General features: G+C 45.1%; 1 protein-coding gene across 1 annotated transcript in view; it reads right to left on the reverse strand.

The window, feature by feature from the left end:
• The window catches only part of PTH1R (parathyroid hormone 1 receptor), a 112,527-nt gene that overhangs the window by 17,434 nt on the left and 70,620 nt on the right, over positions 1-24,473 (reverse strand). Inside the window, exons 3-6 of the mRNA XM_086741681.1 lie at positions 17,426-17,536; positions 15,954-16,072; positions 4,640-4,734; positions 2,388-2,574 (exon numbers count right to left, since the gene is read on the reverse strand). Of these exons, the coding sequence (XP_086597807.1) occupies positions 2,388-2,574; positions 4,640-4,734; positions 15,954-16,072; positions 17,426-17,536 (512 nt within the window). The remainder of the gene's footprint in view (positions 1-2,387; positions 2,575-4,639; positions 4,735-15,953; positions 16,073-17,425; positions 17,537-24,473) is intronic.

A 24,473-nucleotide genomic window follows, 5' to 3' on the forward strand; every position in this document is an offset into this window, starting at 1 on the left:
ACCTGGCAGAGACTTCCAGGGCACATTGATCTCAAATGGGTGCATTAGATGACCTCTCAGTCCACACTGACCTGAAGTCCTTTGCTTTCTTGGGAGGAAAACCCTGACTGCGATTCAAGGTTCCCCTGCCCTTCTGGCAGAGTTGGGGAAAGCCACCCTTCTTCCAGCATTTCTCAGCCGTAGCAGAGAAAGGCTGCAAAATAATGGTGCCACAGGGGATTAATTGGTACAGAGGGACACGCAAAGCCATCTCTTGTCAATGTGGAAATGCTAGGACTCTGGATGGTCCAATTCCACAGGAAACTTCTGACTACCAAACACATCCCACAGCAGCAGCACACCTCCATGGTACCCTTCCTTTGGGAGGAACACAAGCGACTTGCAGAAAATGCCAATAATATGTACCTTGTAAATAAAAAGAGAAATTTTTTATGCTGGCACAGTTCTTATGCTAATTCTTTGCCAAAGAAAATGAATATGCACATACACCTAAGTGTCTAAAGGGGAATTATAGGAAAAATGAGGAGAAACTCTTCAGCAGGGCCTGTTGTGATAGGACAAGGGCTAATGGTTTTAAAATACAAGGAGGCAGATTCAGATTGGACATAAGGAATTTTTTTTTTTTAAGCTGAGGGTGGTGGAGCACTGGCCCAGGTTGCCCAGAGAGGTGGTGGATGCCCCATCCCTGGAAACATTCCAGGCCAGGTTGGCCAGGGTTCTGAGCAACCTGATCTGGTTGGAGATGTCACTGTTCCATGCAGGGGGTTTGGACTGGGTGGGCTTTAATGGGCCCTTCCCACCCAAACCAGTCTGTGATGCTATGATTCTATATTATAAACATATATACATACATATGTGTGTATGTAAAATATGGACACATTTACACCCATTTTCTTTTACAGACTGTATGCGCTAAAATAGAAGAAAGATCAATTTAAAAATCCCCATCCAGGTTTAGTAATAATTTTTACATTTACAAAAAATCGCCATCTACCACACACAGGAAATAATTGCCAAGCTCTCACTTCATTTGGAACCAAAAGAAATAATATATTAATTTTCGCCTTCATCACTTCTTTGCCTTTCAATTTGGCAGAATGAGAAATGCCATCAAATTACTAATATTCAAAGAATACAATATATTATCCCAATTATTCCTTATAATGAGTCCAGCCCAAGGAGAAACAGAAAACAATGCAGTAAAACATTTTTTTATGTTCTTTCCAAAAAGCGAGTATTTTGAAGTGTGCTGGGAGCTTCAGCCAGAGACTCACCAAATTAATGAAACGGATCTCTGAAATGGGAAGGAAGCACAATAGCTAATTTCCATTTGGGGGAACTCGAGTGCACAGTGGGACATTTCTCATACACTGATTTTATGCGGGGGTGTTTGTGGTCAGGTCCCTGGTAGTAGCACAAGCTGTGAAAGACTTGAGAAGCCAAATGAAAACACAGGCAGAAATTTTGTGGCCACATTGCGAGAGCCACTCCACTAGGATACTTGAGCTAGTTCAGATTTTTCATGTGCATTGAAGGTAACCGTTGATCTTAGACACTAAAATCTACCTCATCTGTTTCTGCAGCATCCAATAATTTGTGGATGATGAGCTATCCTATCTAGGATCCACTATGGGAAACCTGTGATGAGGTCAATGACAAGGAGAGCAGATAGTTTCAGTGAGTAGGGACAACTTTGAAACCTGAGGATGGGCTTCGTCCACCCCAAGCACATGGACAATGCGGATGTCTCCATCTGAGCTTCCTATACAGTGAAAAGAAATATGTACTTCTGGATTCAAGTTCACCTGATCTCACTTCCATTTTTATTTTAGGAAGTGGTTCGTCATACCCTTGACTTGACTGGCTGTGTTGACCATACTGACTCAGCTGACTCTAGATGGAACCTGAAGTGACTAGATTGGCTTTAAACTGGAAGAGGGTAGATTTAGATGAGATAGAAGGAAGACATTTTTCACTGTGAGGGTGGTGAGGCACTGGAACAAGTTGCCCAGGGAAGCTGTGGATGCCCCATCCCTGGAAGCGTTCAAGGTCACATTGGACAGGGCTTTGAGAGACCTGGTCTGGTGGAAGGTGTCCCTCCCCAGGGCAGGGGGGTTGGAACTAGGTCCCTTCCAAACCATTCCAGATCCAAATCAAAACCTCGATCTTGACTTTACCTTTGACTACTCTTTCTTGGCTCTGGGGCTGAGCAGTTCTTCAGGGATTGAGAGGAGCAAGAAGGGATGGGGAGAGGCTGTGGAGAGTGAGGAAAGGGGAGGAGCCGATGTCCCTTAGTAAGGTGGAAAATCTTCCCAAAATAGGCAAGGTGTTGAAAAGAGAGCAGAGAGACACAAGACTGGAGAACCGTCTGCTCTGGTGATACTCACAAACTGTGATTTATCTGCTGGAGGAGCTTCAGTAATGGATTTCAAGTCTTCCTCTGAGATCCGTTCCATCTCCTCCAAAGCTGACCCGGAGTACAAGACTGCGTCCTTCACGAAGATGCTCACGGCTCTTAGCATGAAGGAGACAAACAGGTGCATGTGGATGTAGTTTCTAGTGCAGTGCAAACGTCTGGAGGAGGAGACAGAGAAGGGTTGGAGTCGTTTAGCTCATCTGTTGGACAGACTCAGAGTCACCTCTGCTTCTGAAGAGACTTCACATTTATCTGCCCTTTGTACCAAGGCTACAGAACTTTGCAGAGGTTCTTGTAAACTGTTCATCTTTGTGCCCACTTCAAACTCAGGACCAACTATAGCAGTAACTAGAGTGTGCTGGGCTGTTTTCTCCGTTTGCCATCAGAGATGCTATCTTTTACTTGGTCATATTCAGCAGTTTCTGGGCTCCACCCCAGCAATGGCAGCAATGACCCCATGAATGCTGATTGTAAAGCGCTTTAAGATCCTTTTGGGGGGGGAAAAGCTGGCTGGTAAGATGGAAATGGGTTAGACCCATGCCTATGAGGTGTGTTTTAGAAATAGTGATCCTGCCTTTGGGGAGAAGAAGGAACTAACTGACCTACTGGGGTCCCCTTCTGTCCTCTATAACTGTGTTGCCTGTCTAGCCATATATGAATCTGTTAATGGGTTTATACTTTCTGAAATCCACAGATCTATTAATGGAAATAAAAAATAATAGCCATGGGGGTTTTATTCTCCTCTGGGGGACATTGTCACAGTAATAACATTTGTTTCCTGTGCTATCATAATAGAAATTACACCAAGTGGAACTGCTGAGGTATCAGTGAAGATGCGCTTTGCGCCCTGTATTTGAAATGTAGTCAGTGAATCTCTGGAGTATGTGTTGTCTGGAATAAAATCTGACTTGGTCCCTGTTGCTGCTTTGATCCTTGGGAGAAAGATGCTATAGCACAGTTGTCCATGTAGTCTGGGCTGTGAGATGCTCTGACTACATGCTAAAAGAAAACTAGAAGTACTCTTGCATACATGGACATTAAATATTTTAACCACCTTGCCAGTGTCCAGTGGGAAACGAAACAGGAGGGAAAGGGTTGAGAGGACAGGAGAGTGGTGACAGGGTTGGGTTCTGGGACTACATCATGTGAAGTGGCTCCAGGAATGGTCTGCAGTCCCCTTGTGCTTGTGTGTGTCAGAGATTCAGGCGATGGGATGCTCTGCTATGCAAGCGAATTCCCTTGATCTCATTTTGCTCACTGCAGAGAGGTTTGAGCACTTTTAGAGCCAAAAGCCACACATTTCAGTCCCAGTGGTGTGTGTCCGGGGCTTAGCTCGAGCTTGCATGGTGGGAGCTGCTGAGCCCATCTGCAGACACCACATGGCTGTTTGCTGCGTGGAGAATCTCCCTCCCACAGCTGTTGTCTGGACCTTACTATCTGCTAGGAGAAGATACTGCCAGCCACCAAAGGGAAGCAGGGGCTCAGGGGATCGGGGCTCAGCACCTTGCTCTATCTGCAGTTCAGCAGGTATGGCTTCACAAAGGACAAACTTCTAGCTGTGAACAGGATCTTTCATCCCTCCTGTCCCATGGTCTCTGTGGCAGCAAGAAGCTGCAACAGCCAGGTCAGAGGAATGGATGGCACCGGTTCAAAATAGCATTTAGGGGTCTACATGCCTTGGCAGGGGTGGTGGAAAGGGAAAGCAGACAATCAGAGTTAGGACGGTGAGCGGTCATTTTTGAATCCCTAGGTACAGCAGCAGCACGGGAAGATTGGAGAAGGCAGTCTGGCACTTTTACACGGCTGAAGTTCCTTCAACTGGTCTGTCCTGCATCAATATTTGCGTTTAGAGTAGAAATTCCCTTATGAAACCTTAGCTATCTAAAAATTAGCCATCTAAATCTAAGCCAATCATCTGAATGGGCAATAGGGACAGAAAACACTAGAGAGTCTTCCAAGGGAGACTAATCTCTTCCTGGAGATACCTCTCTTCCCGTTTGCTACAAAAAGGGTCTATTGCAGGCAAGCGGAAGAAGTTCAAATGTCCCACCCACCATCCCCCAAGAAGTTTGACCTAAGTGACACTAACACAGCCCAAAGCACAGATGCAAACTCCTGTGGCTTGCTGAAGAAGCACATGCCACCCCACTTTTATCCTTTAGGAAAGCCCGAGGCTTTTCCAGCCTAGTGACAACTTGCTTAGGTAGAAACAGAGCCGCCTACCTGAAGTATCCCAGGATAAGGACAGCAACTGTGAGGGATCCCAGAGAGATGGAGTATCCAACAGTATAAATCAAATAGAGGCGATCAAAGACCTCCTGCAGTACAAATGATGGAAAAAATAGCGTCACATTAGAACGCGTCCTACTGCATCGTAACACAACCGTGGTAGCAGCACAGAGATTCAGGCTGGGGGTGTACAGCTCTGGGTCTGGGAAACCTTTCGCAACCACACTTGATGTTGTCTTTTTGACATAAGAGCAATTTGGAAAGCAGTATTCATCTTTCCTAAGGACCAGGGGGGAGCTGGGATTTTTGCAAGGGACTAGTGATGGAGTTGAGTTAATCCCATGCCTGGGAGTTTCGCAGCATTTTCGTCCCAAAGGAACCCAAAGCGCTTTACAAACTCTCAGCCAAATCCAGAGATCACTTGGCAGCTTTTGCTTGAACAAAATGCCCACTGACCTGGGATTTTTGCTGGAACTGTAAAATTTAGCCATAAGGCTATGCCATACCATTGCTGAACGACTGATGTCCAGGCTGATGGAGTGTCAGCCCACCTCAGAGGACAAGGGGAGGATATACTTTGGCTGCAGGATGTGAGAAGAAATCACCCTCACTTATTTTTCTTTTTAAAAATGGAAAGTAGTCTATAACTGTTGTTATCCAATCCAGACACAACTTTAGCTTGCCAAAGCCCCGTTGGAAAAGGCCCTGTCACAGGAGAGCTCATAGCAATTAATCCTGTACTAGGTTTTAGTTCTCTTGGTCCCTCTACATTCTAGAGTTGGGCTTAGAAACCCTGAGCTTTCCGTTAAATATTGAGATGCTTTTCTTCATCCCGTGCTGGGGCGTGCATCTTAACTCAGGAATTACTGAATTTCTGCCTGAAAAGAGTTAAAATGTCTGCTACCATCCTGTCTTGTACCGCCTTTCGTCATCTGAAATTAGAAATAAACCCCAAAGAAACCAACCGATTCAGCATCTTTCTCCTCGCTCCCCCCTTCCCTGCCTCCCGCCTTTCCCTCACCCCACCCGCTGGGTTGCAATAACATTAGTAAGGCGGGGCTCTGAATGACAGCTCTGATTTTGATTTGAGGCTAGAAATGCTGTCCTGGACTGTGAAACCTCAGCCCTATTACATCAGAATCCCCAGATATGCGAATGTTTCTTTGCGGTTTCCATTGGTAGAGTGGTGCGCTTGCCAATATTAATCTAGCTCGCGTGTGTGTGTGCTTATTTTTATATATATATATATATATATATATATATATTTCTATGGAGGCAGCAGGCACTAAAAAGCCAATGTGAGCAGATTCAAGAGTTTTAGGGAAAAAAAACCCCACTCTTTCTCTTCAAAGCCTGGTGCACTTTTCCCACTGACAAACTGGAATCCTCTTTGAGCTGGAAAGCATTTGCTTCTATGGCGGAAGTTTAAAAAAAAAACAAAAACCTACTCCAAGCTTAGGATTCTTGGTAATTTGGTAGTTGTGAGGTGTTACTATGCCCAGCTGAACAAAAGCGTCCCTGAGCCCCATTCAGAAATTTAACTGGAAAGATCCACGTTCCTATCGGACAACACCACCGTTGTAGCAGCAATGGCCTTGGGAAGGGCCTGTTGATTGGCTGGAAGAACATTTTTGGAGGCTGTGGTTAATTCCTCTGATGAACCACAGGGCCTCTTTTTGAAAGGACGTTGAGTCAGAACTGCCAAGACATACACATGCATGCATGCATGCACGCTGGTGTCCCTGCTTGCAGGCATAGATGCCACAAATCTTGGTGTTCTGATGAAGAGCCTTCAGTGAAGGTGATTTTTTGGATGGGGTGCTTGGGTCCTTGGGGAAATCCTTAGGACCAAAAGGCTGAGATTCTCCAAAAGCCTGCACAGGGCAGCCCTTGGAATGGCAGATCATGCTTGCTGGTTTCCAGGGGTGTTTGTCCTCAGGAATGGTGAGATCTGGATTTATGCAGAAGGAAAAAAACCTCTACAGGCAATTCCATGTTTCACTCATCTCCTAGAACAAGGGAGGTCCCAGCTCGGTGGAAACCACAATGCTGAATCAGGAAAGGTCCTCCAGGTAACAAAATATTGAGTCATCTGCCAGCTGAAACAACCACCTCCATGGTCTGAGAACCATGGTCTGAGCTGAGATGGATGGGAATTTAAATAATTCACAAAAGACCACAAAGGTCATGCACAGCCAAGCCATGAACACAACCCCAGTCTCAAGACAGTGCACCACTACCTGCTACACCATTCTGCTACAGCAGGAGCTCTACCTGATGTCTCTTACAAATCCACCCTGAAGGCAGACTGACCATCACTGGTCATCCACTGGCCTGTTGGAAGAGACAAGCCACCCTTCAAAAATCTGACCTGGCCATAAGACTCTAGTTTAAAGGGTGTAATACTTTAACCAGTGTCATTTAATTTGACTCCTGCAGTAATCCTTCACTGCTTCATCCGTTGACGCATATGCACTGAAAAAAAAGCTAAAGGAAAACCAGAAAGACAAAACCTCAATATCTATGATTCCAGGAGCTGGGATTATCAGCAGAATATTGTAAAACTCACAACACTGTACAAAGATCAGTTTCAAAACTGGTGTCCTTGAATGTTGCCCTCTTCCCACTCCATCCCAAGCCCTGCTGGGATGAGATAACGATGGGGAAGGTGTGGATTGGAAGTGATCCCTCCTTTCTTGTCTCTGACAGCTTTCCTGTGCCTCTTGCACCTGCCATCTCCCTAAGGAGTACCCAACTTATCCCCTTTCCCTGCCAACAGGGCCTGCAGAAGAATGCTCTGGAGGAGCATGTCATGGTTGCTCCTGGAGGGTGCTGGGCAGGATGAGGTCTCCCTGATGTGGTTGAGCTGGTTTTGGGCTTGCTGAACTGATTTCCCATCAAGTCATGCACCACATATCCTCTGTAGGTGATGCTCTGTGGTGCTCTCAGGCAATCACAGAACCATAGAATATTTAAGGTTGGAAGTGACCTCCAAGATCATCAAGTTCAACCATCAACCTAACACCACCATGCCTACTAAACCGTGTCCTGACGTGCCAAGTCTACATGTTCTTTGAACACCTCCAGGGATGGTGACTCCACCACTGCCCTGAGCAGCCTGTTCCAGTGCCTGACTGCTCTTTCAGTAAAGAAGTGTTTCCTAATATCCAACCTAAACCTCTCTCAGCCTCAGGGCACTTCCCTTCCCTCATCCTCCCTGGCCACATGTTGCAAAGCTCCACCAAATCGCAGCCATTTGTTTTGTGTAGCCAGGTGAAATGATCTCTCAATAGCAAGCTAGCCCACCTGATCCTGCCTTCCTAATCTCCAGCCATAATTCAGAGATTGACTATAGACCAAAGCGAAAAAAACGTAAGTACTATTTCAGATGTATTACATGCTGAATGCGTAACAAGATCTCTCCTTCCCCCTCTCTCTCGGTTTGGTGGGAGACTTCCTCTCTGCTCCCCGTTGCATCTCAGCTTTCCACCAGCCTGACCTCAGGGTAGAAACTTCACAGCAGCCTGGTGGCTTTGGGAGAACAGGAAACCAAAACAGAGCTGGGGATGGCTTCTGCATGAACTCAGAGAGTGCGTGGAAAAAAAACACAAAATAAACAAAATCCAGCCGCCATGGGCATCCACGGGCTGGATGTGCCCCCCTCTCCCACAAGAGTCCCTGCGTTCCCCACTCCCTGCGGTTTGGACGTCTTCCAGGTGTGTGACCCTCGGAGCGGCTAGCTGTTATATTTTCATACTGTGCTCAGGGCTTAACCCGGCTCTTAATTTGTCCGACTTCCACCAACGGGGAGATAATTTGCGTTGACCTGAACGCAGAGGAAAACTGCTTTCCTCTGCAGGACAGCTCAGAGCTACATCAGCGCACCAGGCGTGGGGTTTCGAGGCCCCATTCATTGCAAAACCACGGCTGTGCTTTTGTTCTTGCGTTGCATTCTCAGTCAGTGCAAAGAGCGTATCTGCTCCCTCAAATTCTGGTATGGGTACATCGAGTTTGTCATAGTGGATGTGGTTCTCTAATTTAGATGTCCATGATGTGGATAGCTCCATCAGAGCTGGCCACCTGAGGTCCCAGGAGCCCTTTAGGCTACAATTCATCTGTTTGAATCACAGGATGGTGCCCTCCACCGTTGGCTGCACTGACAGAGTTGTCACTAGAGGAGTCCAGGGTGACTAGCTCAAATCATAGAATCAAAGCATGGTTTGGGTTGGAAGGAAGCGTTAAAGCCCACCCAGTCCAGCCCTCCTGCAAGGAGCAGGGACATCCCTGACTAGATCAGGTTGCTCAGAGCCCCGTCCAACCTGGGCTTGAATGTTTCCAGGGATGGGGCATCCACCACCTCTCTGGGCAACCTGGGCCAGTGCTCCACCACTTTCATTGTAAAAAATTTCTCCCTAATATCCAATCTAAATCTACCTCCCCCTATTTCAAAACCACTACCCCTCGTCCTATCACAGCAGGCCTTGCAGAATGTAGGCCCCCCTCCAGCCTTCCTATCTGCAACTCCCTTGCAGTTGTCTCACATACCCTAGGACATCTCATTTAACTCTGGGCATAAACAACCTATGTTTCAGCATCTGGATGAAACCTTCAGGGTTTTGGTGTTCATGTGTCCTGTTTCCTTCCAGTGTCACCTTTGTGGGTGACAAAGACACTTATTTTCTAGATGACTAGTGGCCAACCCCATTCTGAGTATGGCTGCACTGTGTCCTGCATCCAGCTTTCTCCTTTCATCCTTTTTCTTTTGCCCTTTGTGAGACAATGGCAAGACTCTGCAACATTTAGGTCATGAAGCTGAAATGGATCCAGTGATCTTCTGCAGGCTTGGCAGGCTATGCTGAAGGGTGGGATTAGCAGTGTATGAGGATGGAAGCACATGTAAGGGCTTTCCAGATCAAGTATCTGCAAAGTTTCTCAAAGCTGCTGATTCAGATGTCGCTAATGACATGTTTGAGATTAGCAGAGGAAGCATTTTACTGCTCTGAATGATAAGTGATGCCAGGAAGCCTCTGTCACTAGCTCTACTCATTACTTTTCTTCTCTTTTAAAAAAAAAAAAAAAAAAAAGATGTGACTAAAAAAAGCTTAATGGCAGGGAGAAGGGATATTTGCAAAAGGCATAAACCAATCACTGATTTCCAAAGCCTAAGAGAAATAATTGAGTGTTGAACATGACTTTTTGCTGCAGAATTCCACTCCCCTCATCTACAGAGGTGCCAGGCACTTCAGATGCTCACAATCTGGGTAGTGACTGGGGTCAGCTCTCAGACTAAGGCCCCCAGTTTAGATCTGTAAGTGTGCATCTCTGTGCGTCTTGAGCATCTATGTTGACGTGATAAACAAGGAGAGATCTTCAGATTCAGTTGCCCACACCTAAGCATTAAGCACTGTGTGAGATGTCTGTAGGTATCAATGTGGACCCCAGATGCTGTTCCAGAAAAGCATGGGTCTCGTAGACATCTGCCAGCCTTGTGCTAATACTCCATACATCTCCGGTGGTGCCAGATGTCTAAGTGTAGGCAAAATAATTGGACCCTTTAACTGCAGCCAGCAGAGCTCTATAGAACAGTCCACACAAAAAGAAAAGAAAAAAGAAAAGGTTCTAGATGCCCCATCCCTGGAAACATTCCAGGCCAGGTTGGCCGGGGCTGTGAGCAACCTGATCCGGTTGGAGATGTCCCTGCTCCGTGCAGGGGGGTTGGACTGGGTGGGCTTTAAATGTCCCCTCCAACCCTAACGATTCTATGATTCTATCATTCTATGGGAAGTGTGGGAGTAGACCCACACTTTGAGGTTCCCATAGATGTATTCATAAGAGGTTGTGCTTCTTCATGTCATGCCAAGTTTATCTACAGTGTTCATAGCCATAGGACATCCAAGAGGCCACAGACAAAATGTGTATCCCAAATGTGCCATTCACATCAACAGAAAAAAAGTTCTCAAAATCCTATGCTACAGCCACATGTTGAGAATGTCCCACAGCTGCAGGCTCTTGGAGGGCTGTAAGTGGGGTCAAGAGCACTCTTTGCTTGCCAGTTTTCATAAACTCTGCTTAAGCATCTACAATGGGCCAGCAATGGTTAAATATGGGGTGCAAGGGGACTACATCTGACCCTGTGTGTCAAGTTGTGAGAACCCTTTTGTTTTTTTGTGTGAGATATTATTACGTTGCTGTTATGAACCATCAGACTTTCCCAGCAGACTTTAGGGTGCATCTGTAGGATGCTATAGCCTTTACACTAGACCTAACATATAGGCATGAAATGAGGACTGTACAACAGGGCTGCTGCAAGAATGAAGAACACATCTCAATGATGTGTTGTTGTTTTTTTTTAAATTCCTATGCATATTTTAAACCATCTGCCTGTCTTTCATGATGTGAATGTATGACACACTGACACTTTGATGGCATTTATCTGCATAACTCAGTATATATCATGCAAACATATTTTATGCCACTGGTTTGAGGTTACACAAAGTTGTTGGCTTTTAAAAGGACCCCAGAGAGCTCCAGCAACAAAGGCCAGGCATAGAAGATTTTTGATTTGAACAATGGAGTTTAGATAAAGCCTCCTCACAACATGCTGTGCCTTCCCCATTGTGTTTGGTCTGTGATGGATTCTCGAGGCTTCTCCAATTTCCCTAGAAGCAGTAAAACCACCATGACACAAACAAGCAGTAGCAGATGAAGACAGGATTGGTGGGCTGAGGTTAGATCTTAGGACGGTCCATCTTGTTAGGCCGGTGGTTTCCAAGCTGAGCTAACCTCCCAAGTTGCTGGCTCGTTTTCCCCTTCCCCATGATTTCTGTAGATGTAGGTCACATTTACCCTTAAGCTCATCCTTGAAAACAGGATGAGTTTGACTTGCTTTAAAAAAAGATGTGTTTGGCATTAGTGTTGTTTTTGGGGAGAAGGGAATGAAGGAAATTTCTGCTTATTGAGCAAAATATGTCATTATTCCTGCCAGCATCTGAAAAGGTGACCAGAAAAATGACCATGCTGAAGGTGCTGCTATTCGCTGGCTGTGTGAAAGGCAAGGGGTCCATGATCGAAGGGCTACTATGGTTTTTGGACAGAAATTGCCTTAAAAGCTACCTTCTAATGCCAGGCGCACATCAGGACTTGCCGTGTGTGCCACATTTTCTCCAAAGATTGAAAAGCTCCAAGAAGACAAGTCGTCCTGACTACTAATTTTAAGAGAACCTTAAGAAAGCTACAAGGAGGATGGCCAATCTGGACCACACCAGATGTCCTTTTAGGCCTGCTCCTTGTCTCCTACATGCCCTGGAACAGATGGTTAAGGAAGAGTGTAAGAACAGAACAAATATAGAATAAATATATATATCCATATATATATATACACACCTAGATGTCTCATCTAGTGGCTATGTAGCAGTGCTTTATATTGTCTCCCAATGTTCAGCCACTTGGGGTTCATCAAAGTGAAACACATAGGAGATAGACAAACAGCTGGTGTTTAACCCACTCTTGGCTCAAGAGGCTTTCCTTGCTTTCGGAAGAGCCAGGGTGCAACTGGGATGGGAGGTGCCCATGCATGTCTCCTGGGGATGGAGTGGGAGAACAAGATTTTCCACCATCTCTGCTGCAGCCGTGATGGGTTTTCTTAAAAGCAGAATATGAGAGTTCAGGGAAGGAGCTCTCATGACATAGCGGTGGCTTTCAGCACTGCCCCAAAGGCACAAAGAAAACTGTCTTATCTTCCCATGACATGCCGCTGAGACATCTTCCCACAAAACTCCCTCCTACCCCTTGCTAAACGGCTGTCTTCTACAGACTGTCTCCTAGACATGGTTGTTCATGGCAAGATTAATGCTATCTGCAAGGTATTTGGGGAAATACACTTCAAGAGCTGACTGCAGCCTACTTGCTCTCCAGGCTAAAGAGAGGTCATCAGTCTTGAGGGCTGTCAACCCAGCATCCTTCAGCAGTGCTAATTTTCCCTTAGAACACGGCCCAAGAGCAATTTCTCTCTGGGCAGTTACGAGCTGTTAATTCTCCTGCCTCTGATGGCTTTAGCATACTCTGCTAATTTCAGAAAGCCATTTCCGTGCCACTCTGTGTGCAATAATCCTGTTCATACGGCTCAGGAAAAAGTAGCAAAAGACGCAAACTTTCTCTGGGGCCCTCTGTTTGCTGCTTTGGTCAATCTTGTAATTATCCCACAGTGGCTAAAATGAGAAAACTACACACCTAAGCAAACAGGACAAATACGGACATATATATATGTGTGTGTGTGCCCATGGGTGTTTATTTAGGTGTGTGTATCTGTATATATAGCTATCTATAGATATAAGCCTATTTCTAGAGGTAGCAATGCAGAGATATCTGTATATATAGATAGACACAGACAGATTTTTTTTTCCCTAATGCTTTCTAATGCATGGTTTCTTAAAAGTTCCTCTGGTTACATCTGCTCGGATGCTGTCCTACTCGGAGTCAGCCCATGATCTCCTTTCAAAATGTTGGTTAAATGCAGCTGTTACTGGTGACGCAAAGATGCTGTTCCCCAGGGGGGGAAATAATAATAGAAAACAATCTCTCTCTAAAGGCGACCAGTCTATCTTGCCAAATTCCCCAATTCTGACATCTCTTGACATATTAACTTCAAGAAAAAAATGAAAGGAAAGTTTATTAATACCAGTGCTTCAGAGCCACTCTTGGGTGTGAAAGACAAGAGACTTTCCCTACTCTCTGAAAGTCCTCACCCAGCTGAGAAAAAAAAAAGGTCATTCCTTTTCTCTTTTATTGCCACGGGAGTTTTCATACCAGAAGGCCCAAGAGAGCTGCAGCAGATGTATAGGCATTGCTTCGCTTGTCACTAAAAGGCAGCCACCCCCACGGTAAAACAAGGCAACTACGTGATAACGTGCAGCATCGCTTTTTGAGATGAGTGCGGGGCTGGACAGAGGAAAGCAACCTCTTGCAAATACCAGGTTAATAATAATGATGATGATAATAATAATAATAAGTAATAGATGGTATTGAAAAGCATTTTTAAATCAAGTTACAACTAATTCTACAGCTGGGGGAAATGTACATTTTTCATAATGTTCTTTGCACTGGGCAGGCATTGCTTAGGCAATACCAAGTTGTCCATTTAATCCGAACAATGTAGACGGGCTAATTTATCTTACCAACACCATTAAATACCATTACGTTCATCTCTGTGTAGCTAGAGCAGGAAACTCAAGGCAAAAGATGACTGAGACTTGTGTACAGAATAATGAGGATGATAAACCTGGGATGTTTTACTAAAACAGCTCATAAAAGGAGAGGTCATGAGAAGCAGCAATTTTTCGAGTAGGAGGAGAGGTTGAGACTAAAATGAAGTCTTCCGCGTTGTGACACCTGATCTAATGTCTCTCCATTGGGAAGCACAGCCCAAGTCCCCTGTCCATGCAGTGACCACCTCCACACTCAGGGACACAGACAGACATACACATGAAACCCAGGATAGTGGTGGAGTCACAGTGGTGGTGCTTAGGAACGCGGTTCAGTGGTGGACTTGGCAGTGTTTGGTTTGCGGTTGGACTCAATGATCTCAAAGGTCTTTTCCAACCGAAACGGTTCTATGATTCTGTGAACTCTCCCTTCTTTGTACCCTTCCCTTCCTGCTTTACCTCGATGAAGTCCTAGCTGCCAGAATGGGAAGTTTAAAAGAAAGAGCCTCCTTTCCCTAAGGGAAATCTAGGAGACTCGCTCAGATGGAGAGGTCTGCAGCAGATGACTCCCACAGCAGGACACAGCTGAGAGAGGTGGGACAGGGGAAGTGACTTCAGACAGGTCAAGATGTGCAACTTGGCAAAGCTCTCAGTGTGAGCAAGATGCCCAAGGACTCCAACACCTACTCCAGAAACCTCCCAGAAACCACTGGGGCTAAAATATTTATTCTCACTACATGGACTGGGAAAAAATGAGTCCCACCAAACTTGTTCTAAAAGTGAAAGTTTTTCAGCACTGAGCCAATATGCTTTGCTGTTGAGTAGCTGGAGCAGAACTTGGTGTATGCAACCTTGTCTGTTCCTTGACTGCATGATATAATGCATGCAGATGCTCAAATAACCTCTTTCCTCACTAAAAACTTCATTCATATTTTGCTTCACCATTGAAAAACACAAATTAAAAAAAAAATACTGTGATTGAGTTTAAAATTAAAAGCACTCTCCCAAAGGGACTCTAGATCATCCTCAAGCCTGCTCTCCACCATGAAGCTTGTGGTTAGATCTCCAAGTGTCTGAAAATAACCCTTGCTGCAAATGATCAGTCCCATATCACATATGTCACATATCCAAGGAGGACATCTTCCAAGTACCACTGGGAAAACAGAGGTTTCTGCTAATTCTTTACAAATTACAGAATTAGAGCAGCAACCACGTGTGGATGGGAATGTCTTTCTCTGTGAAACAAGAAGGTCACATCCTCTCAGGTGGCTTTGTTGATACCCTTGCTGTCACGTTAGCACAGAATTTCTTCAGTGATGCACTCAGCTTGGGAGACATTCAGAAGAACTACAGAGCCCCCACCTAGGCTCAGAACTACAGAGGCCCCACCTAGGCTCAGATCCAGACAGAGAGGGAGGAAATTTCTGCCAGCTGCTATTTTGCCAATCACCTGAATTTGTGTAAAAATAAGGCCCATAGAGCTGATGTATAGACAGACATTTTTTTTCTTTTTTCCCTTTCTTTTTCCAAGAGCATACCGAATCCTCTCCATGTGCTATGAACATCTTTTCTAACTTTGGACTGCTGTCTCTGTTTCAAAATTGTGACTAGACCAGAATTAGTTCAAGATCTATTCTTACATGTTAATTTGCTTTAGCAAAGGACTTTGTCCCAACACACCTACAAAGAAACATCTTTTATCTCTGCGTTTGTGCATCCCCTAGCACAGACAAGCACACAAGCACTGGAATTATTGGTAACAACCTGGTAGCAAAATTATTGCCTGATTGGGGAAGAGGGAGTCTCAATGGCATGGAACAACCTCCAACCACTTCTCAGTGCCCCTGGACCTGCTTCAAGTTTCCCCAAGATCTCTTTACAAATGGGGTCATGGCAGCTGGAGGAACCCTTTCTGTCTTTGAGGAGAATTTCAAATTCAAATAATTCGCCATCAAAACAAAGATGTGGCTTTGACAACCTCAGACATCGTTTCCAAGAGGAGGCTGCAAACTAGAGCTCATCAAGGGTTTTAAATGAAACAGTGCTCCTTAGGTTTGCCCTGGATGAGGCCAACACTACATGCTCCATGTGCAAATGCAATTGCCTACCCTTTCCCTCGTCTCGTTGGTGAGGAACTTGGCACATTCGCTGTAGTTTGCCCAGGTGCGGTTGTTGCCTGGGACCAGCTCCCAGCTCCCGTTCAGGTCACACCGGCGATAAGCATGGCCTGTAGGAAAGAAATGAGAGACAGAGTAAACGGGGCTAGACCTGGCAGAATGGGAGAAACCTTTTCTAAGGGTGGATGTCATCAGCCTTGGTGCCTTCTGCCTGCTTTGAAGCTCAGCTCCAAGAACACAATTTCCATCTCCTTAGCGACTTTATCGCTTTTCTAGCTGAGAAACACCAGAGAGCTAATAACAAGTTGCACTCAGTTTAGGTTAAGCTATTGGATTAACACACAAAGGAGAGAAACTTTGAAAAGCCCCAAAGCACAGAATCATCCTCAGAGCAGCTCTAGCTATGAAAATAAACAGTGATCTATATTGTGCTGCACTTTGTTTACAGATTCAGTGCATCTCAAGTCGGATTTTTCTGTGGCTATGCTCCTCATGATGGTGGAGAAAGAAGAGAAGGCAAGGTTTCATTTTGGGATTCAGCTGACAGATGGAAACATCTCTGCTCAGAGGTCTGTGTGGGGGTATCACTGCACGAGTTGTGCATAAAAAGTCCTGTTAGAGTTAATGGTGATGAAACCAGTCAACAGATCCGTTTGTCCTGTGACTACAGTGGGAGACCTTATGGAGACCTCTGCATCTAAGGGTCTTAATCTGACCCCCCACCCTAGCTGACTCGACCAGTGGGCATCAGTGAGGTGGGGAATCCACGCCATGTTGGCTTATGGAGAAAAAAGGGATGGATTGCTTGTTCCTCCTGGCCTCTCACGTGAAGTGCATGTGCAGGGGTCTCTGAGAGAGGTCATCAGCCAGGGTTAAAGCTGGCTTAGCTCACAGTCCCTTATAGAAAAGTCAGGACAGATTATGCACAACCAGGGTGCACTGGAATATCATTACTTGTTTTCTGAAAACAGCATCAGTGCTCTACTGGGAGCGTATAGTCTTAATTCTCTAACTTTTCAGTCTCTGAGTGCACAGCTTTGCCTGAGAAAAGAGAACGCTTTAGCTTTGGAAATACACTAAGAAGCGAGTGTGCTTCAATTGCTTCTAAAAACACGCGCAGACTTTGCGGCACCAGAAACAAGCCAAGAAATGCGCTGCCTGAGGGAAAGTGAGATAGGGAGGAATTCACATGTTCTGGTTACAGTGCTGTTCTCAGATACCCACCGTAGGGGTCTGGGCAGAGATCAATGACTAGAATTAACAAACCGGTGAAGAATACAAATTGGAAGTATGAAAAAAATAACGTCTGTTTCTTGACTTCCTTTTCCTTGGCTTTACTCCTTCTTGGATGGGAGCAACCATGTGATAAAAAAAGGATGCTAAAGAGGATTTCTAATTTTCTGACTCGCATGTCTCCCCTTGCTGCAGCTGCAGGCTCCGCTGACCCTGAGGGCAACACCTACCTTTGTGATTGAAGTCATAGATGTACTCGGGACACGGCATGGCCACCACTTTGCCCGGCACACCTTCCGGCCAGCAGACAATACCATCCCACTCGGGAAGACAAAAGCCATCTGTGGAAGAGGTGCAAACACAAAAAGGAGTCACTTGACCTGCAGAGGTGATGCTAATGCCTCCGCCTCATCCTTCGGAGAGGGCTTGCTGTGAAAAAGCCAACGATACTGTCAATCCATTTGAGAAAGCCGCTCTTAGGCATTATCGCAATTTTCTTCTTAGCATTTAGCTTCAGAAGGTGCAGCTTTTCCCAGGTTTTATCTTAGAAGGATGTGATCAGGCATGGGATAATGGCTGAATGCTCTCTGAGAGGAGTCAATGCATCCAGAAAGTCACTTTCCTTTTTGGGCTGGAAGAAAAGGAAACGGGGCAGGAGAGCAGGGTGGAGATTGGGAGGACTTGAGCAGTCAGGAGTCTGTAGACTGATGGGTGACCTGGAGATGCCCAAGGGAGCTTGGCTGAGTATAGCCTTGGTACGGCAGCACAGGTTTGAGCCTAGGCTACCAGGGAGCCAGATTATGCTGTTCCTCCATTATTGTGAGGCTCAAAGGTACCGGTTCAGGCTTCCCTGAAAGTACCCACACTCACACAGTACACTGGCTATGATTTAATGCTTATGGACCCTTAATCCAAATTCAGTTGTAATTTTAGCTTGTTATTTACATCAGTTAGTGCTATGTTATACCACAACGCTCTCCTGCTTTCTCAGACGTGCTTGCGTGCCTGAATTTAGGTGCACTTTTAAGGAACGTTAAGAGTTGCAAGAATCTTTAGAGAGGTATCCATGGCAATATTTCTAACGGTAAATAGAGAATATTTTATTACTTTGCTGCATAAGGAGTGAAATGATGGAATTCCTGTTTCCTAAAGATTTGCATCCTTTCCCATCTGACATCCTTTTTGCCTGTGACTTCACAAGCCCCAGCTTCCCTTTTCCTCCGTTTCCCTGGGATGTCACTACGGGGTGAGATGCAGGTCATGCACTGATGGATTTGGAGCCGTGCCCATGCTAATTGGCTGGCAGCGCACACACGCTGATTGACCAGTAGCCCGCTGCCAAGCACGGCGTCCAATGGCTGAGTTTTCCCAGCTTTCCCCCACGCTTAGTCACTATTTTGGATTTCTGCCCTTCACTCAGTCACAGGTTTTCAGGAAAGGAGCAGGAAGAGAATGGGCAGGTGGAGAAATCCCATGAGCCCCATTGCCTTATGAACGCAAATATCCTGGGAAGTCTTTATCTCTCTCTGTTGTACCACTTTGCTAGGCTCACTGCTACTTTCCGACCTTTTTGAGAAGGGACTGGTGGGGTGGTTATTAGACGATTTTTCTTTAAATCATCCCTGTTCTCCCTTTTTTGTTCACTGAAGAAAGCTAAAATAGCCCTGAAGGAGAAATCCTGCTTCCCCCCATACACACATCTCTCTCTGTGTATGTTAGTTCATTTGCAGATATCTGTGACTTATGTGCTTAGTGCAAGGAAAAACAGAGATACGAACCAAGAAAGAAGTAGTTTCCCACATTTTATCCCTTGAGAACTTGGGAAGTAATTAAGCAGGTCTTCTATTGGCCCATAATTATGAGAAGTTTCACTTCTCTCTTCATGTAGGGAGGTACTGGCCTGTCGCTGAAGGCTCCAGCATAGTGTCCTATACAAATGCGTAGGGTCACGAGAGAGCTCTGCACCCCGCAGGGTTTGCCACCAGCCTCTGAAGCAGCTGGGACACCAGGGCTGGAGGCAGATGACTGCCGTGGGAGATGGGCTGCCCACCCTCCCGGCAGTCTCATCTTCCTCATTGCCTGTTTATTCAGAGTGCACAGGATGATGCCAAAACTCATCTGTATTTAGAAGGGCTGAGAAATCCTCCAGGCTGATGGAAAGCTGTGGGAATTGACCTAATTTTCAACACTGCTTTAAAAAGAGGGAAGACAATTCCCATGTTCCACCCCTTACATCCTTCCAGCTTGTCAAGCACCCATTTCTGCAGCTTTTGGTCCATAAACTCTCAGTCCCACAAGGGAGCATGTCCCCACTCAGACGTGGATGTTCAACACGGGATGCATTTCCAGTCCCTGAGGAGTTCAGGAAGGACGATACACCCAAATTTACCCCCGTGCTTTGCGCTGGGCTGTGTTAAGTGCACCCATGGGTTAAAATCCAGCTGCAGTAGCATAATTGACGTGAAAAGCAAACACCGGTGACTCTGCCCCAGCTCTGCTTTCAGAGTAGCCTCTGCCTTGTGTGCCGATGGCAGCCTGTGAAGGAGTTTATCAAAAGCGTATGAAGTGTCTGACAGAGAGGAATTACACACAAATGAAAATAAAACAGAACAGCCTGCTCTTACCTACAAAAGAGCTCTGCTTGTAAAGAAATGATAAGCATGGCCAAGATCTCAGCATGTTTCCTTAATATCAAAGCTAGTGCCTTAGCAATCTCTCAACCAAACAGTAATTTATCCTTTATAATGAATGTGCTTTCACAAGATTAAATAAAAATCCAGGATTGCTTTAAAGACCTTTGGCTGATACGGTGCCCTCCAGGGTCAGAGCCAGTGATCAATTCAGTTTGCTGGTATTTCAGGACATGAAAAACAACAGAAAAGCTCATCATTTAACAGCTCATTTCTTATCTTTAATTTAGTGCTGATGAAAAGGACTAGACTAATCACTGTCTGTCTGCTAAAGCATTAACTGGAAGTGGGGGTAGAGGAGATAAAATTCCTAAACGTTTGGGTGATAGAAAGGAGGAAGAAGTTCATTGAATTTTCTCTATTTCCAGTCACATTAGAGGAAGAATAACACTAGATTTCCTATTCATGAAAACTGGGAAAGCCCTTCCCTTTGGCTCCCTATGTTGTAGAATAACTTACACTGTGAAAAAAAACCCGGTTTGTTTATTTTTCAGTGCTCTGGAAGGATCAAAAGAAAAAAGAAAAAATAAAAGCGCCCCACAAAATTTGGATTAGGACAACATGTTATTGTCTCTGAGGTTTTTTTTTGCAGACGAGAAAGTAAATAAAGATTCCATTTAGCCCTCAAAGTGGTCTTACTTAAAATAAAACCAGTCCTTTTTACAAAATAAATAAGTTTGGGTAAACTTTAAAATTAATGCTGTGAATAAACAACACTGAGGAGAAGAAAATTCATCCGAATGTCATGCTCTGAAATGCTGAGAGAAAAGCCTTTCACTTTTCTAAGATCTTCACAACAACTTGCAAAGGTCAGCCTTCACTTGTAAGCAATTTCATTTAGTGTCGTACTGCAATGTTTGTCCAGAAAATATTAATCTGGAAAAGTGTTTGGTGTGTATGCCCTTCGTGTGGTGTAAACATACACATTTGCAATGGACTCACTCAAAATAAAACTGATGCAATGGACTCATTCAAAAGAAAATTGGTATTTTCTGGGCAACAGGGTGCTTTGCTCCAGATAATCCTACCAAAAAGCAGAAAGTTGAAGGCTCTCTGCAAGAAACACAGTGCAAACTGGTGCTGGGACACCTCTGGACTGATGCTTTATCAGATAGACAATTTGGAGAGACATCAGTTGCCCCAGAAATTTGAAAAAAGATCATCTTTGTTGCCTCTCATGGCGTCTGAAATCTTTCTGTCCCTCTGTATTCCCACATGGAATGGATTCATTAAAGCCGTGTAAGGATCTGGTGAGACTCTATCTTCAGAAAGTGGCTGAGTCTCCCAAAAAAAGATGCAAATGAACCTGTCGTCATTATAATGAACTGTGATAATGCAGAGAGACATCTTTAACCTCCTCTCCATCTCTTCATTATCCCCTGCCTTTCTCTCTCTACCCTCTACGCTTGGAAAACTGATTTCAGACAAATTCCAAAGAGGGGCAAGACATCTCAGTCATTATTTCCTTCCTCAAACTCCTTCCTCCTGCAAATTTTGTGGTGATTGATGATTAGAAGAGAGAAGGGCAGGTGAACATTTCATAGAATCACAGAAGGGTTTGGGTGGGAAGAGCCCATTAAAGCCCATCCAGTCCAACCCCCCTGCACAGAGCAGGGACATCTCCAAGCAGATCAGGTTGCTCAGAGCCCCGTCCAACCTGGCCTGGAATGTTCCCTCCTCCTGCAGGCCAGCCCACTGTCGCTTCCAATCTGCACTGTAGCGTGGCATCTTTACCATTAATTTCACCGGCTTGAGACACCAATGTGATAACCGGGACCAAATTCTGCACCTTCTGCCTCTTTCTCCTGTTTTACTCGCTTTAGAGGTCAGCTGATGATGAAATGGGGAGGGAAAAATACCATATATTCCATTGGTATTGTGCTGGAATCCAAATAAAACTTTGTTGTTGTTGTTGTTTGTTTTCCCAAATATTTCCTCCAAATGTTTTTTCTTGGTTTGTAAAAATATTAACAGTACTAACAACTTGGCTTCCCTCTGTTGTTTTCTTTTTCTCCTGGTCATTTCTCAAAAGGGATCCACATTGAATTACAAGAAGAAATCTGAAAAATGGTGGGGAGTTTTAGGAAAACAATAAAAAAAAACCACAAGCCGACAATTTTTCCTGATGACTACAATTAAAAATAAAAATCCATTTTTACAATCTTTTTAATAAGCTGTCATTAGAAAAAAAATCAACACCTGCAAGTAACATGATTTTGGCATCCTAAAAATAAGTCAGTCTCTCCTGAGACACTGTTGACAGTATTTAGAAACACAGATAACCAGAAGGGACCCATTTTGTTCTAACTGTTGATTGAAAAGCCAATGAAAAAAATTCTCTTTCTTTTTTTTTGGTGAAAAATAGTTTGAGGGGTCAAATATGCTGTCTGGATCAATACAGGTGGCTAGGTTTGGGACAAGAGGTCGCATGTTCCAAGTGAACTGGGAATGCAAAATATTCCTTTCCTTGGAAGAAAGAGTAGGATTCACTGAAGATGTAAGTCAAAAGGAATTAATAAACTTTTAAAAAAACGAGTAAATCTCATACTTATCCCACATCCTAAGTGTCTTAGATGTGTTTCTGTCATTCAGGCAGTGCTGTATTGAGGATACTGCATCTCTCTCTTGGGCACGTATGTACGTGAGCGCAGCTCCTCCACATTCATTGCACTGAAATTTCTCAGATTTAGAGGACATCACCAACGACTTCAGTGCTGAAGAAATTGGTCTTGCAGGACAGTATAGTATGAGTGGCTGGAAGTAGGACAAGACCTTTTTCTTCTCCAGAGGCTTTGCAGATGCCTCACCGTGGTGTTTCCCTTTCTGTTTCTGTAGTTTGATATGAGTTCAGGGAGACATGGTGATTGTGTTTGTGGAGAAAGTGAGGATCAGTGACCACCACACTCCCTGACTACAAACCTAACAGGCTGGTAACTGAGGTTGGTAAAATCCAACTACTGGGGCAGGAATTAAAGCTTTGTCTTCTAGGACTTATTTTGCTTCTTCATCCCATGGTAGTTTGCTAGAAGAGGCTCCACAGGTCTTGAGATGTCCTTGCTACTGGTCAGACTGATCAGCAGAGTCACTTGCGCTTCCAAAAGACACCTCAGTTTTCCAGCTGGCTACCCACCTCCACTCCAGATCTCAGAAATCATCTTACCCTTGAGGTGATCACTTCCAAGGACAAGAGAGATTCCCAAACAATTCAGATTACTCCTTCCTTCCTTTCTAGGTACAAAGATACCAACACAGCTCCCACGTGCAATCATGCTTTCATCTCTTGGTCTTGAGATGTCCAACTCATCACTTCCTCAAGACAAGCTAAGCCACAGCAGAGCTCAGCTTTTCTTTCCACCACTACATCCCTGCACCAGCAAGAGATACTTCCTCTAGTTTCCTGATGCATTTCCTGTAAGGCTGCGTTTCTTTACCTCTCAGGCCATCAATACGTCTTCAGCTGAAGGCAGTCCCAAGGGTTTAGGGAACAAAGCCCTCACTGAAATACAACTTTCTGTCTGAGGGACGTGTGTTGGGAGAGATGGTGCTAAATGATGCTTTCACCCACTGCCTCCCCAGGGCTGCGCTGCGGCAGGGACTCGGGCCACCAGCAGACCAGCTCTGCAGAGGAGATACCAACCACCATGAAATAAGCGCTTTGAGAAGACAAGGCATTTGGGCACGTGGCAGATCACCATCTAACTAGAAGCTACCTCAGTGAAACGCACTGAATTACAAGTTCCCACAATATCCATCAGAGTAGGGCAGGTATAAGGCTTCAAGTGAGAAAATCTGATTTATTTCTCTGCATCTGCATGCCATTTTATTACAGGCTGTCTTTGCCCGTCTTCTAAAGCTGGACTATTAAATATTCCAGGCAGGGGACGTGCCCCAGTGCCTGAGGTGTCTGGAGGTTGCTGTTATAGCGTACCCATTAATCTCACGGTTGCTTGGACCATCATGAACACTTACTTACAGCAGTACCATACTACAGAGGAGCTGTAGTAGCACGGATTACCATCGTTTTAGAATATATGTGCCTTGAACCTCTCCTTAGCCTGCTTGGGCCATGCTTGCTCGGTGCTCAGACTGTATCCCCAGGGTGCAATGAGGGCTTCTCTTTCCCACCTACTACTTTTTCCTTGCCTCTTCCCCTTCAGTCTCAATCCTGATCTCGGTGCAGGCGGTACATGCATGCGGAGAACACATTAAAACCATCTGCGAGGCTGCTTGGCAGCTGGATAAATGCAAACACGGTCCCGAGGTGTTTATCTAGGGGTATGGAATATAAATCAGCCCGACTTATTCTGGCACCGTCCGAGGCACCAGGGAGACCACATTTGGAATACGGTGTGCAATTGTGGTCGCTCTATTACGGGAAGGACATTTGGTGGATTGGAAACAGGCAGGGAGGAGCAACCAAAAAAAATGACCCAGCATTTTGGGACAGGGGCCAGTGCCTCTGTATGGGGGTGTTTGGTGCTGCAGATGCATTTCAAATCTGGCTGTCAGAGCGTATCTGTATGAGTGCCTGGGTATGTACACGTATAGATCCATAGGTGGGGATGTCTGTGGGAAGGGGTGTGTACGG

Source organism: Chlamydotis macqueenii, chromosome 2 (genome assembly GCF_036417535.1).
Source record: "Chlamydotis macqueenii isolate bChlMac1 chromosome 2, bChlMac1.mat, whole genome shotgun sequence".
Lineage (NCBI taxonomy): Eukaryota > Metazoa > Chordata > Aves > Otidiformes > Otididae > Chlamydotis > Chlamydotis macqueenii.